This window comes from Sceloporus undulatus, chromosome 2 (genome assembly GCF_019175285.1).
Source record: "Sceloporus undulatus isolate JIND9_A2432 ecotype Alabama chromosome 2, SceUnd_v1.1, whole genome shotgun sequence".
Taxonomy (NCBI): domain Eukaryota; kingdom Metazoa; phylum Chordata; class Lepidosauria; order Squamata; family Phrynosomatidae; genus Sceloporus; species Sceloporus undulatus.
Window position 1 is genome coordinate 162,243,855 of NC_056523.1, and position 16,237 is coordinate 162,260,091.

At 40.5% G+C, this 16,237-nt stretch overlaps 1 protein-coding gene across 1 annotated transcript in view; it reads right to left on the bottom strand.

Annotated features, from left to right (window-relative positions):
- ANKFN1 (ankyrin repeat and fibronectin type III domain containing 1) overlaps positions 1-16,237 on the bottom strand; it is a 133,514-nt gene that overhangs the window by 82,384 nt on the left and 34,893 nt on the right. Inside the window, exons 5-6 of the mRNA XM_042453477.1 lie at positions 5,857-5,954; positions 951-1,041 (exon numbers count right to left, since the gene is read on the bottom strand). Of these exons, the coding sequence (XP_042309411.1) occupies positions 951-1,041; positions 5,857-5,954 (189 nt within the window). The remainder of the gene's footprint in view (positions 1-950; positions 1,042-5,856; positions 5,955-16,237) is intronic.

Sequence of the window (16,237 nt, forward strand, 5' to 3'; positions counted from 1 at the left end):
TCCTGGTTTAATCAGAGCTTATGTGAAGAAAAGAGCGAAGGAGATGACAAAGGCCTTTCTAAAAATGACTTAGGCGCTGTACAGACGGGCCCTACAGGGCGCCATCGTTACATGCGAGGGGCAGCGCTTCCAGACGCGACTCGACCCTCACACATGACAAGGGCGTCAAAATGGCGACGCCCTGTACATATGGGCACCGCCATTTTGACATGACGGATGCCTAGCGTCCACATGTCCCGGCATCTTTGTGACACTGCAAGCGCGCCATTGGTGCCTTGCGGTGTCACAAAGGCGCCACAAGAAGAACCCGCTTTCTGTGGGTTCTGTTTGCTCCGTGACGGAGCTGAGTGGGTTGTCTGCTGCAGCTCCCTCGCGGAGCAAACCAGGGTGGCGGCAGACCGCCCTTTTTGGGTGGTCTGTATCCCGCCTTAGCTGTTTAAGCTGAGATATGACCATATTAACCAAACTTATCCATTTTGAATGCTTTTGGTAACCCATTATTCTCACAGCCAATACAAATGAACACACAATTGCATTATTGCCTCTTACTTTCCTCTTTAATGTTCACTCTATATCTGTTTCTCCTACATCTTCCTATATTGTATGTCCTTAGGGTAAAGGGGTTCTGTACAAAATGTCATGTGCACCAGTTCCACTGTATACACATTTGAATAAAGAATCTTACACACAAAAGTTTGAAAAGTGGCACCTTTTGTAGAAATCCAAACAGCATAGTAATTGGAATGATAGTAGCACATGTTGAACCAAGAACCACATACTCTAAAGAGGCACTTAATTTTAAACATTTCATTTCTTGCTGTTGGCATTTTTAAAATTAGCTTTTTATATAACTCAGTTTAAAAGAGAGAATGAGAGAGGTTGAGAGAGAGAACATTGGGTCAAATAACATTACCAATCAATGCTGAAAGAAATGAAAGCTCTTAACCTACTAGAAGGAGAAGCACAGGGGGGTGTTGAAGTCTGAGGCTGCCCCCAGCCTTTCATGTTATAAGCGTAAACTCTGACATAATAGCGTTGTCCCTGGAATTAAAAAGAGAACAAGGAACAAGTCAGAAAACACCAAAGTTATGAAGATGCCTCAAATGAACATTCCAAAGTCACCTGGCAAAGAAATTAACTCAGTGATCCCAAGTAGTACTTTTCTTCAAACTCCCTAATTCTGCTTTGAAATCAACATCATCTGTTGAACCTAGTGTGGATTGTTTGATTGTCCAATGGCCATTTGTAATGGTACCAAATGCAGTGTCCTAACATTGTTAAGATAATTATGCTGCTTGCAATAGCACCAAATGAAACAGGCATGATGGCAAATAAGGATGAGGACTGTAAACACAAAAAAGGGAGGGAGGATAGGGGGAGTTAGGTCTTTGGAAGAAGGCTTATCTGAGAGACAAAATGGTTCCAAGCATTTGGTCCAACAATCACTAAAACAACATTTAAAATTTCACAGCAAGTGTCAAATTTTTGACCCATCCCTTCAACCTCCCCACTAGAAACAAATGCAGGAGAGTGCTGTTCTACTTTTCATCATCTCTAGACTAAAGACCAGTCTAGACTCCACAGTGGGTTTGATTTTGCATTTAGTGTGCATGATTTTAAAAAAAACAACACTTAAATTAATTAATATACCATCTTTTTTCCAAATGAGACCCAAAGCATCTTACAATTTAAATTTAAAACAGAAGAGCTAAAACAGATAAAAAGGACAAGTGATAATTTGACCTTCCCTGTGTCTTCTCTGCCCTTGCAGTCTGCCCTTGCAGTTTGCAGCCCTAAGGAAAATGCCTCCACAGAGGCTAACAGCTGCTTTGGATGGAAATCCTCCACATGTTCCTAAAGTACATACCCACTTCAAAAATGGGATTTTTCTGAAGAAGCCAGGGAAACAAATGGCTATGTTCCCTCTCCATGCCTGCTAAAATCCCAATAATTATCACACTTCTCAGATAATATGCAGTGTGTGTGTGTGTGTGTGGCCTTCTTCCACATGCTAGTATAGGATATTTGTATGCTGGTGTGTGCATATCCCCCTTCACTTTAAATACCAAAAACAATTTTGGCTGATACTATACATGGCAGCTGGCAGAGCATAACACTCTGAGCTGCTTTCTGACCTGGAAGAGTTTTTAATGTGCAAAAGGTTTTAATGTGCTTTTAACTGTTTTAGTTTAATGTTTTAAGTGGATTCTGTTTAATGCTTTTTTACATTTTTGTATTTCAGACTGTTTTAATGTATGATGTAAACTACTTTGGGCTCCGTAGGGGAGAAAAGCAGGATATAAATTATAAAGAAATAAATGGAAGCATCAGCAGCATGGAAGCATCACTTTCAGCCATGTACACACATACATGTTAGAAATCCAGAAACGTGACTTCTCCTGACTGCAAAACAGCAACCAGACACTGCTCAGGTGCTACCCTACCCTATCAAGCCACTAAATGATCCATGATTCCATGATGCTTATGTTAACTTCTTTATGGGGGCAAAGCATAAGGCGGAATTAGATACAGTGGTACCTCGGGATACGAAATACCCAGGTTACGAAATTTCCGGGATACGAAAAATCCCCATTGGAAATAATTGTTCCGGGTTACGAATGTTTTTCGGGTTACGAAAAAAAATTTTGGTGCTTTTCGGCGCTTTTTCGCACGAAACGCGGCTTTTCCCCATTAGCGCCTATGGCAATTCGGCTTACGAAGGCTTTTCGGGTTACGAAAGCGGGCGCGGAACGAATTAATTTCGTAACCCGAGGGAGCAGTGTACTACTATTCACAGCATATATGCATATATATGCTGATGTAATTCCAAGTTATCCCAACCGACCAATAAATTTTTGACCATCATGTCACAAGATCTGGATTAATGTCTATCCATCCCAGCACTAATGGCAGGTAAGCTTCCCCTCTGAACCCATCCTGGATTGTTTCAGGCAAGAGTTGGGAATTTTAAGGGGAGGGGGAATGAGTAATTTGACTTATTTTTCAAGTCAATCTCATGTCTGGAATGAATCCCTGACTGTTCCTAAAATGGATGTTTGATCCCTGAACACACTTTCTGCCAGCCTCTTTTTTCTCTGAGAGCGACCTATTTCATTGAGGGTATTAAAATATAATGCTAAAGTGAGTGTATTTGCAGACATCACAGGTTACTGCTGTTGCCTCTGATAGTCATGTTACTGGAGAACTATCTATGAGAAATGCTCAATTAGTGCAATATCAGGCTTCTCTTGAATTTTATGCTTTAGTATTTGTGTTTCTTTACAAGTAAAATTCTTTTTAAAAAATCCTTCAACTTTGAACCTAATATTATTATTGTTGTTGTTGTTGTTGTTGTTATTATTATTATTATTATTATGCTAATTTATATCCCACCTTCCTCCTAGTACAGGGACGCAACAAATCTAAAACAGTCCAAGTTAAAACACTTGAAAACAGGCAAAATATAAGTTTAAAAACCAATTAAACAATTCAAACAATTAAAAACATTGCATTATTAAAAATTAAAGTTCAAAATGCTTTAAAAACAAAAACAAAACAGCATCCCTGTCATGTGAAATCCTGGTGGCATAGAAACGTCTTTAACCTGCCACCGGAGGACACCAGCAGGGATGGAACCATCCTGGCCTCCCTAGGGAGGGAGTTCCAGAGCTTGGGAGCAGCCACTGAAAAGGCCCCTTTTCTTGTTCCCACCAAACGCACCTGAGAGAGTAGTGGGACAGAGAGAAGGGCCACCCTATACTACTTCTCTCCCGATGACCTCAGTATTCTGGGGGGCTTGTATAGGGAGATATGGTCATTCAAATAGCCTGGACCCAAGCTATATAGGGCTTCATAGGTCAAAACCAGCACTTTGAATTGTGCCCGGAAATGGACTGGCAGCCAGTGGAGCTGTTGCAACAAGGGAGCTGTATGCCAGCTCCTGTTAACAGCCTGGCAGCAGTTCTTTAAACCAGCTGAAACTTCTCAGTACTTTTCAAAGGCAGCCCCACATTACAGTAATCCAAACAGGACGTAACCACGGAATGTATCACCATGGCCAGGTCTGACTTCTCCAGGAATGGGCGCAGTTGGCACATGAGTTTTAGCTGTGCAAAGGCACTCCTGGTCACCACCAATAGCTGAGCTTCCAGGGTCAGTGCTGAATCCAGAAGTACCCCCAAACTATGAACCTGAGTTTTTAGGGGAAGTGTAACCCCACCTAACACATACTGAATCCCTATTCCCAGATTTGTCTTTTGACTGACCAGGAGCACCTCTGTCTTGTCTGGATTAAGCTTCAATTTGTTTGCCCTCATCAAGTCCATTACAGCAGACATACACTGGGTTTAGGACAGAAACAGCTTCCTTGGAATTAGGTGGAAAGGAGTGATAGAGCATACCAAAGCTGTTTCTGTCCCATAACCAGGCCTAAAACCAGACTGACATGGATCTAGATAATTCATCTCATCCAAGAACGTTAGAAATAATAAAAAATTAAAATTTAATTTAATTTAGATGGACTTCTAAAACACTCCTAACATCTTAGCCTCTTAATTGTAAAATAAATAATGTTCACACCCTGATTCTACAACTTTAGCAATACTTTTGTACAAACCTGTTCACACATGCATTCATAACTGAGAGAATTTTCAAGGATGTATGTTAAAAGATGATAAAATAGGTTTTGGATAAGAAACAGTGCTGAAGTACGAGAACATGAAGAAAGGGAGAATCTTGTTCCTTTCACTTTTACTTACAGATAGCAATGCCTATTCTTCTTATTATTACTATTAATTTTAAAAAGGCTTTTTGTCACTGTTGTAAAAATTCACATTAAACAGCTTCTGAAGGTTGGACAGAAGATGAAAGCAAAGATATAAGAAGGTGACTTCCATTAAAAAAAGCCTCATGCCAGAAAGGTTGTCCATGTGGAGATCATTGTCCATCATCCACATACCTTTAATCTTTATTAAAACATACCCCAACACTTTTACACTACTGTGGTAAGTGACATTTCCCCCCCTAATAAAGTAGGAGCTGTAGAATTGTTGTTTTAGCTGTTAGAGCAGTAAGATTATCGCATGCAAAAATAAAGCAATTTACCCCTGCCGGGATACAGTCACTTATGGGATGCAATCGGAATTATCATATGAAAATATTGCTGATGCTGCCAGGCAAATGCATCCCGGCTGCATCCTGATTCCCAGCCACACTCAGCCAGCTGATGTGCAAACATGGGAGCTTCATGCAATAATTCCCGACTGCACCCCAAAAGCAACTGTATCCTGGCAGGGGTAAGTTGCTTTATTTTTGCACGCAATAGTGTCCTAAATGTCAGGATTGGGGCTGCATCCACACAGCAAAATTAATGCAGTTTGACACTACTATGACTGCCATGGTGCAATGCTATGGAATTCTAGGATTTGTAGTTTTGTGAAATACTTAGCCTTCTCTGAGAACTCTGGTGCAACAACAAACTTCAAATCACAGGATTCCATAACACTGAACTATTACAGTTAAAGTGGTGTCAAACTACATTAATTCTGTGCTGTGGCAGTGGCCCAGATCTCTCCCAAAGCTTTTTATCTGTGCTGGGATCAGACCATGAGCCACAGAGTAGCAGCTTCTAGTCTGATCTCTCTCACTAATACAGCAACTTATAAAACAACTTGTGCTGCATGCCATTTCTTTGTGTTTTTTAGATTCTGGATACCAGCCATAATGGACTTAATGACTGACAGCTCTTGCTGGAAGAAGGGCACTCTGCTGCTCTCCTTGAGAAGCTTAAATTCAAAGGCAGGAGTTCTGCAAGTGTTTGGGGAACAGGCAATCAAAATTAATGACTTTGCCATTTACCATTGTGAGGCCAGTGATGATGCACCTCAAAGACTGAAGATTATCCATGATGATTTCCCCAGCCGGAGGGGAAAAGTCTTCTGAACAGCTCCATTCCACTAGAAAACAAAACAAACAGTAGGAAGGTAATTCAGGTATCAATGTCCAATGACAAGAGACATTTGCGTTTTGCTGCGACATCATTTATCTCACTTCTGCATAACAATAAAATAAGTTTTTAAGCGTTGGCATGCAAGTTAGGTCAAGTCAACATTTGCTCTTATTTAACCAATTTACTCTAGCAAACAGAAATGGATAAAAGAAAGGGAATGTGGCGAGCTAAGGGAGCAGTTCCCAGCTACAAAGCAGCAAGGGGCATTCATACTTGGAAGATGACTTGAATAGGATTCACAATTCAAGCAACCCAATAAAATCTGTTCACTTCTCTAGTAAGCTTTAGTGTAAGTTGATTTAACACCATATTTCCTTCACTTCCACACAACCAAATGTACAGTGAATTAAGACAGAAGTAAAAATTATACTGAAAACTTGTCCAGCTTGATATCCAGGGGTTTGGAGTGGGGAATATTTAATCAAAAACACCAGTTTATCTTTCCTTTCTTTGCCTTTCTATCTTTCCTCCCAAACTCCACATTTCTGCAGGTGCTGCTGCCTTTTGATAGAATCTGGGGGATGAAATGATAATGTTCCTTACTTTTCCTGGTTGCCATTTTTTTTCCTTGCTTCCTATTCCCTTCTTACTCCATACAAACAAACAAATGCCAGATCAGTGAGTGAGGGATCTGTGATTTGTAGTCCAAAAAGTGTAACTTTTCTGATCTCTGTTCTGTACTGATTTCCATTTGTTATTTAGCTATTGACGTCACTCTGTTCTAAGCCTGAAAATGTGACATTTTTAGATGATAACTCCTAGAATTCCCCAGAAAGCATTACACTAGACATGCTGTCAGAAGGATCTGGGAAGCTGTAATTCAAAAAGTATTATTTCAAAGTTCTGCTTTCATTTGGCTTCATTGGGAGACCAGGATACGGATACCACATGAGTACAAGACACCTTCTCAACCTTTGAATGGGGAAGCCATCTTCACTTGACATGCTCCTGAATCCTTCAGTGACCCCTTAAATCCAGTCATTTCAAAATGAGGTTGGATGCATTGATGAGGTCAACAGGTGAATAAGGAAGTACTTCATGTGCCACCACTAAGAAGCCCTTCCTTAACTTGTCACTCACCTATCTATTAGCTGTTGCCTGTCAGAGAACAATGAACTTGATGGACTAACAGCCTAAGGGGGTTTCCAGACAGAGCATTCTTAGCATTCACAATTTAAATACATGATACAGATATTCCATCTTTTTGCCTTTCTTTGCAATGAAAAAAAGGATAGAAAAAACAATGAGAAAACATGGGAGTGCTGTAAATTAAAGCTTTATCAAGCTCTCCTGTAAACCTCTATGAACAAGGCAGCACAACTACATAGCCAAAGTTTCATTTGGAAGCACTCTGAGTAAGAAGTATAGCTTCCAGTGGCTGGGGTAATTGTTATCTTCAACTGAGAACTTGGTTTGGCTCACTTATTTTAGCCATGCCCTGCGGTGAAGGAGATATCCATTTACATGAGGATTCTACTTTCAGGCTGGCCAGGAGTGACACATATATTCTACATTATATTTTCCATGGGTCTTTAGAGATTGATCCAACTTCTGAGAGTGCACCCTGCCTTTGAAACATAATGTGAGAAGCAGCACTTCCAAGTCAAAGAAACTTTAACTTCTGTCCATTAAACCAGCATTCCCTGAGGATTTAACAACAGAAGCTCCACAGGCTTTATTGAGAGTCATAGTACTATCTCCAGCCACCGCTATGAAAATTTAGAGGCTGTTAACACAACATCTTGTAGGGGTTTTCTCATCTGTGTGTAGCCGCCTTTCATTATGGCATGCCTGTAAGTGTCATTATACTTGATGGCCTGTCACATTTTCCATTGAAAACCACAATTTTCTGGGCTTTATAACTCCTGTGCATTAAATCACTTAGAACTAAAGCTAGGTATACAAGCTGCTAAAACAGACAAGTTTCATTATAGTGCCAACATAAATTGGAGAAGACCATCCTTGGTTGTTTAATGTCAAACAAAAAGAATGTGTAATCTTGTCAGAAGCACACACACAAAAAAAGATGGGCAACAATTTGAGGGCATTCTTTTTCCTCATGCACAAATGAAACCAGAATGAAACTCTAATGGTGGGGTTTACTGTTGAAAGGGAAAGGGAGCTGCAAAACTGGTCCACAAAGTGGGACCATCAGACGTATGTATAAGCTTAATCCTAGTGCTTTTTAATTACCTGTCTGTGTTCAAGATGTTGGAAGAGGAGGGGCTCTATAAGCCCTCAAATAGTCACAGAACCATAGAGTTGGAATAGACCACAAGGGCCATCCCATCCAACCCCCTTCCATGCAGGAAGACACAATCAATGGACTTGCAATAGATAGCCATCCAGCCTCTGTTTAAAATCTCCAAAGAAAGAGACTCAGCACTCTCAGAGGGAGTGTGTTCCACGGTTGAACACTTCTTACTGCCAGGAAGTTCTTCCTAATGTTTGGGTGGAATCTCTTCCTGTAGCTTGACTCCACTGCTAGAAATATTAATCTCTGGAGCAGTAGAAAACAAGCTTGCTTCATCTTCAATATAACATTCCTTCACATATTTAAACAGGGCTATCATATCACCTCTTAACCTTCTCTTCCCCAGGCTAAACATATGCTGCTCCCTAAACCACTCCTCATAGGGCATGGTTTCCAGAGAAATCCTTAGTGTGAAGCTATCAGGACAAAGGTATTGATATAAGAACTCTGAATGCCCTCAGATCTCCAGAACAATCATAACCCATAGTCCACCAATCAAGCTAGTGGCTCTCTTAAATGTCTATCATACTTGTAGCTGCTCACTGGCTCGAAACACTGAAATGTGAGAGTGAAACTGGCTAATGTAGTTCATAGTTCAAATTTTATTGCTTTTGACCCAAGGTCTTTGCACAGCACAACAATACAACAATACATATAACAATATAACAATATAACAGTATAAAAATACATGTAAATTATGTCTAAAATGCGGGTATCTCATATCTGGTACAGGATTTCTAGACAAACAAACAACAATTGTCATTATGCATTAAAATTTTTGTCAAATATAGTCATCGCCTTTACAGTTTATGGCTATCCCTGTTATATACTTGTTCCTGATTTTTTTAGCTGCTAAGGCAAACAAAGCTACTTTCCAAGTTACATATTTATTCAGGTAGTGCTTTTACAGTTTTCTTGGTATATTTCATTCTAAAAAAGCTAGAGACTGGGCTGCATCTACACTGCAGAATAAATGCAGTTTGACACTGCTTTAGCTGCTGTGGCTCAGTGGTATGAAACTCTGAGAGCTGTGATTTTGTGCGATATTAAGCCTTCTCTGTCAGAGAGCTTTGGTCACAACAAACTGTAAATCCCAGGATTCCATAGGATCGAGCCATGACAGTTAAAGTGGTGTCAAACTGCATTAATTCTGCAAAATGGCAACAGCCTTGGCCTTTTTCATGGAAAAGTCAGAGTCTACCTTCACTGTTGGCTTTGGGGTCAGTAGAGCAGGCTCACTTGTATTCCCATTCTAAGCAGGCTTCCTCCAGCCACTAGATCTTACACTACTGTATGTTACTGTCTCACAGTGAAGGGTAAGGCAACAGTGGAGTGTCAGGGGGGCATTTCCCAAATATACCCTGGATCCAAAGTTGTTGTCCTGCACCAGCCACTTGGGGAGTGAAACTGGAAGTGAAGGTTGGCTCTCACCCTCACCTGTCATGAAGGACATTGGGGGGAAACAGCTTAGGATGTGATATTTAAATTATCCTAATAATGGTTATTACCCAATTCTGACCTTCATTTTACAGCAGTTTGGCAACATAGAGTTTGTCACAACTCTATGGCTCTTCTCTTTAGGTAGAAATTTGCTGCCTGGTGCAAAAGAGGTAAAGCCTGCTGCCAACTAAAAGAAAAGCTAGTTGCCTCAGTGTGAAATTCATTTTATTAATATTAATAGCATTCCTTGCCAAGAGAGAGTAACTCAAAGAAGAAGAGGCACTTGGAATTTCAGAGAACCAGGACCTGGGGCTCACATGGAAGTCCCAGTTTTCAAAAACAGAAAGAAAACCCGATAGCATAGAATTGTAGAATCATGAAATCGTAGAGTTGGAAGAGACCACAAGGGCCATCTAGTCCAACACCCTGAGGAGAGCTTGGTTAGGTAAATGAAAACAACAACAACAACTTGCAACAGTAGCCATGGCTAACTCTGCACTACAGAAATAATTCAGTTTGACACCACTTGAACTGCCATGGCTCAATGCTATGGAATGCTGGGAATTGTAGTTTGTTGTGGTACCAGAGCTCTCCGAAAGAGAAGGCTCAATATTTCACAAAACTCAAATTCCAGCATTCCATAGCATTGAGCCATGGCAGTTCAGGTGATGTCAAACTGGATTATATCTACCATGTTGGCTGGTAGATTCAGGATATTATAATGTAAAAAAAAATTAACTTTCCCATGATCTGGCTCTAAGTATCCCTCTCCAAAGTATCATTTCCTCTGTGTAGGATCTACCAGTCCAATGCGTCTGGGTGAATTAAGGATGGGGCCAAGCTGAGCTGTCTCTCATCCATGCAAAAGGATAGCTTTGTCCAGTGCATGGGATGGTTTATCTGTCACAAGTTTCCATCTGACACTTCACTTTATGGCTGGGCAGGAGGGGGTCTGTGGTAGCTAGCTACATACTTTAAATTAGGATTTCTATATTCTGGCATAAGTTCTGGAGCTAGCAAGCAGCATGGGTTGCTGAAGTCGCCAAGGTAAGCAGTGACTTTTAAATAAACAGCCATGTCAGTCGTTATATAAAAGTCACAGCTCTGCCTGGTATACTTAATTTAGCAAACCTTATTTTGGTCAGGCATGTGTGTGTGCGTGTGCATGTGTGTCACAGATGTATACATGTATACATTCAAGCACTGCAAGCCTTCCCCTCACCTCCCCCCTTCCCCAGCCCACCCCAACCCCAACCTCACTTTTTTAACTATCTGCAAGCTGAGAATGAGCATTTCCAAACCAAATGTTATTCCCTCTTCCAGCCAAAACAGGTTGCAGCCTCCAGGTCTTATGCTGACTGACACACACACACAGATACGTCTATTCCAACCCTTTATGGTGTGACTGTTTTTATTACTCCCTTCTGTCACAACAATCTCCTCATCCCACTGCTGAGGTCTTTACATTTATATTGGCTCCCTGTCATGCTCTGTCTCAGCTTGATGCTTCTATTTTTAAACCTCTCTTCATGTATGCCCTTGATGATGGGTTGGAGTGCTGTGCAGGAGTTCTGATGCAGGACTATGTGCAAGCTCTCAGCCTTGCCAGATCAATTTGAGATCTAATCACTGGAAACTTTGGTGCAAACATCAAACAGTAGAACGAAAGAATTCTGAGTCCCAGAATTTGTTTTGAGTACTAGAGAAGGTCTTTCCATGCACACACAAAAATATAGTATATTCCTTGTGACATTACTTCATTTTAGCAAGATAATTCAAGGTAATGGTGAGTTATTGTGTTCCAGTATTGTTACAAATTTTTTTGTTGTTCTTCAAGTTGATTCCAACTTATAGTGACCCTGTCAGAAAGTTTTCTTGACCAGATTTATACAGAGGTGGTTTGCCATTGCTTTCCTTTGAGATTTAGAGGGTGATTTGCCCACGGTCTCCCAGTGGGTTTCCACTGTTGTACAGGGATTTCAGGCATTCAGTGCAGTCATGCTGGCCACATGACCAACAGAGCAGTCCTCGGAGAACACTGGCTTTTCAGCTTAGGAGTGGAGATGTGCATCACCCCCTACAGTTGGTTATGACTAGCTATTCATATCAAGGGAAAAACTTTATCTTTACTTTTTTACAGGTTTTTCAACTTAGGTCTCCCAGAGTCCTAATTAAACACTCAAACCATGACATCTTGTTGGTTCTTATAAAAAATGAGGCTGAGAAATCTTCCCCAGATTGTTTTGGATATCACCCAGATATATATAGCTTGTAGACAATTACACTCATAAAGAAATTAATCTGCCAGATTCAAGTCTACAAAGGATTAATACCAGATAGGTTTTCTAATATGTGGTATGTTTTTATTGTGTATATCTGCATACATTTCTCCTACTATGGACCCCTATCTGCCCATCAGAAATATTGGAAGAATTTCTAATGAGTCATGTCTTCTTATGATGTGGCTAAAATACGAAAAGCTTCAGTTTCGTCATCTTGGTTTTCAGGGAGAGTTCAGGGTTGATCTATTCTAGGATCCATTTGTTTGGTTTTTTGGCCATCCACAGTATCTTCAGCACCTTTCTCCAGCACCAAATCTGAAATGAGTTTATTTTCTTTCTATTACATTTGCTCACTCTCCAGCTCTTACATCTGTACATGGTGACAGGGAACACCATGCTTTAGATCAGTGGTTCCCAACCTTCCTAATGTAGTGACTCTTTAATACAGTTCCTCATGTTGTGGTGACCCAAAACCATGGAATTATTTTCGTTGCTACTTCATAACTGTAATTAAATACCAGTAGGTGTTTTCCAATGGTCTTAGGCGACCCCCATGAAAGAGTCATTCAACCCCCAAAGGGGTACCGACCCACAGGTTGGGAACCACTGCTTTAGATGCTTCTGACTTTAGTGCTCAGTTGTATATCTTTACACTTTAGGATATTGTCTAGTTCTTTCATGCCTGCCCTTCCCATTCCTAGTCTTCTTCTTATTTCTTGACTGCAGTCTCTGATCTGATCAACATTTGATCCAGTTGGGAAATCTTTAACTATTTTGATTTCCTCATGATCAATTTTTGAATTTTTGTAGATCCTCCATGGTCATTATTTTTATTTTCTTTATGTTCAGCAATAGGCCTGCCTTTGTACTTTCTTTTTTTGATCTTCCTTCATAATTGTTCCAAGTCTATGAGGTTTCCCACTAGTAGTATGGTGTCATCTGCATATCTTAGATTGTTGATATTCCTTCCTCCTATCTTCACTGCTCTTTCTTCTGAGTCTAAACCTACTCTTCATATGATATTTTCTGTGTACAAGCTGAACAAATAGGGAAATCAAATGCAGCTTGCCTCATCCCTTTGCCAATTGGGACCCATTCCGTTTCTTCATATTCTGTTCTAACAGTAGCCTCTTGTCATCGTCATCATCATCATCATCAGATTTATTTATATACCGCCCAATCACTGGGAATCCGAGCGGTTTACAATCATCATCATCATCATCATCTTAAGTACAGACTTCTCAACAGGACTATCAATGTAGTGGTGCTCCCATGTCTTTAAGAGCTCTTATTAGAGAATGTTAAAAGAAAAACCAGAAAGGAGGAGCCCAAGCTGGAAGTGTAAGTGGAAACCAAAGCAAAACTGAAAGAGAGGGAAAGCGAAAGGATTCATCCACATCTAACATCACAGCCCATGTCATGAGCAAATGCCAACAAATGAACCAAACTGCATTGACCAGATGAACCACATTAGACACCTGTTGAGCAGCATCTACGTTTTTTTTTAAGTCAGTTTCAAAAAGGAACAAAAGAATTAGAAAAGAAAGCCAAAAAAAAGGCAAAAAAGCCCACGAGGTGCAGAATGTCATTTAAATGACATAAAGAAAAGGTGTGACTACCATTCATGAAGCCACTTAGTAAAGCCACACCAATGATATGTCAAGATAGCCCTTATGTCTACATCCACACTGGAGAAATAATCCAGTTTGACACCACTTTAACTGCCATGACTAAATGCTATGGAATTCTGGGAACTGTAGTTTTGTGAGACATTTAGCTTTCTCTGTCAAAGAGATCTGGTGCCGCAACACACTAAAATTCCCAGAAATCCACAGCATTAAGCCATGGCAGTTAAAGTGGTGTCAAACTGAATTATTTCTCCAGTGCAGATGCAGCCTGTGTCTAATAGGGTTTACTCAGCTAATAGGGTTTAGTCCCCTGTAGGTACGTGTACAAATACCATGTGAGGCTTCTATCGAGCACTCTTACTTTGCATTAGACATGTACAGGATTGCTATTAATTTTCTGTCATTTACAGCAAACATGCATATTTTGGCTAATTGGAAATATTTCCTATTACATAATAGTTTTCTGAGAATTTGTATTGCAATGTATTAGACTATTGTGTTAAACTGGATTATTTCTGCAGTGTGGATGCAGCCTTAGTTGCTAACAATAAATAAGAAGCAAACGTGGGATTTAATTTACATATCAGCATATTGATGCCCAAATGCAATGAAATATTGCCTAAACATTTTAAATAGGACAAGGCCAATAAGTTTTGTCTGTATCATTTGACATTCCTGCCACATTAGGAAGAAAGTGCCTTTTGGCTTATTGTTTATCCAGACTGCCAAATTCAAAAGATAAAGGTGGAGATTTGTATGACTGCTCTATATATTGCTACACAATGAAAGAACTCAAACAAACACCATGAATTTGTGCCTAACTACCAGCTTCTTTTTACTTCTTTTTGAATTATTTCTATTGATTATTAAATTGAAATTTAATGATCAATTTCCGAGTGCTACACAAAGGCTAAGATAATAACTATGTTTTCTCTATATCAAAATACAGTAAATATCTGGAATCAATCTTTCAGACTTTGTCAAATGTAGAGATTCAAGTGCTGTGAGTGGTCTTTTATTATACCAGATAATGTTATCAGACATCACAGTTTGAAAACACCTCATTCGTTTTAATTGTATGTCCAGACATTTACCTTGCAAATATTGCAGTATATTGAAACTCCTAAGGCAAATCAGGTCTTGATGAGTTGGCCTTTTAAGGGCATAAACAGGGGAGAAATACTGTGCAAGCCCTACATAAAAGTCTTGCTTTTTCTTGCAAGTTGCATAATGTGTCAGAGGAAAGGGAAAATGAGCCCTCTTCCTTCATAGAAATGTAACCTCTTTACTATATTGCACTTAAGCTCAAGTGTGAACTCACTTAACAACTATATTGTTCCTTTAAAGGATGCCTGTGGTCTTCTAGTACATTATCTTAGTAATTCTCCCAAAGTGTTGAAAGTTAGACCTATATGATTGTCTCCATATATTGCATATTATTTGCAAATATGTCATAATACTCCAGTGTAAATTCCCTGGTGAAAGTTAAGCTCTCAGCTATAATATTCTCCCTTATTATATTATCCCAATGTAATATTTTCCGTTATATAATATTCTCCCTCAGTCTATGTGGATGACTTCCACAGTGGCTTTTAAGAAAATAAGTTAACATTTTCCTCTGCAAGGGAGGAGGGCATAATGCCAGCTCTGCCTATGCTGTTTGCTGTGCTGGGTTTGATAAACTATGGTGTGGTACAGAATGCCAACAAGCGGTGTACCAGCATCGGTATTAGGGTTAGGGAGAACACACCATGTACATGCTCCTTAACCCTAATACGTTCTGGCGGCATGATAATGACGGTGCCCTGTGTACATGGGTGTCGCTATTATGACGTCACGCATGTGCCACATCCAAATGGTGCGGCGCGGGCGTGACATCTTTGGGCTGACCCAGGCCGCTTACGGCAGCCTGGCTGCAGCACCAGAAGGAGCTCTGAAATGGAGCTCCTTCTGGGAGTGTGCCTCATTCCCGCAGCCACCAAACGGCTGCCAGAACAATGCCAGGGAGAAAGGGGCCGAAGGGCCCCTTTTCCCCATGGCTCTGGCTCTCAGAGTGTCCAGGGGCACGAAACCCCAAGGACACCCCTTTTCCAGGCCACGGGAAAGCAGCATTTTGCTGCTTCTCCGTGGCCTGAAAAAGCACTGGATTGGGGCCCTGGCCCCAATCCTCCACGGAAAGGGGCGGCTGTGGACTGCCCCATTTCCGCGGTCTGTACTGGGCCTGTATTACACATTGACTTGAGTCATGAATTGTCATCCCCTTGCAAAACCAGCAGCTTATCCCAGAGGGTGGGCCAAACCTTCTGAGCCTTTTGGGGGCAGGGATATATGGTGATACAGGGAAAGGGTGAACTAATGATAATCACTTCTTCGTTTCTACCAGTCAGAGGTTAGCCATAAGAGGAATTCTGCTTATGGGAACAGAAGAGCCAAACCTTATGGTTTAGTACTGCATTGCTGGAATGTTGACTTCATTATTACAAGCCAATCTCTAGCTCCCTCCTGCCTCCTCCTCCTATTGTCTTGCCATCATCATCATCATCATCATCATCATCATCATCATCATCATCATCATCAATATTATTTCAAAGGGGATAATGATTATTATAAATAATAAACCTTTACT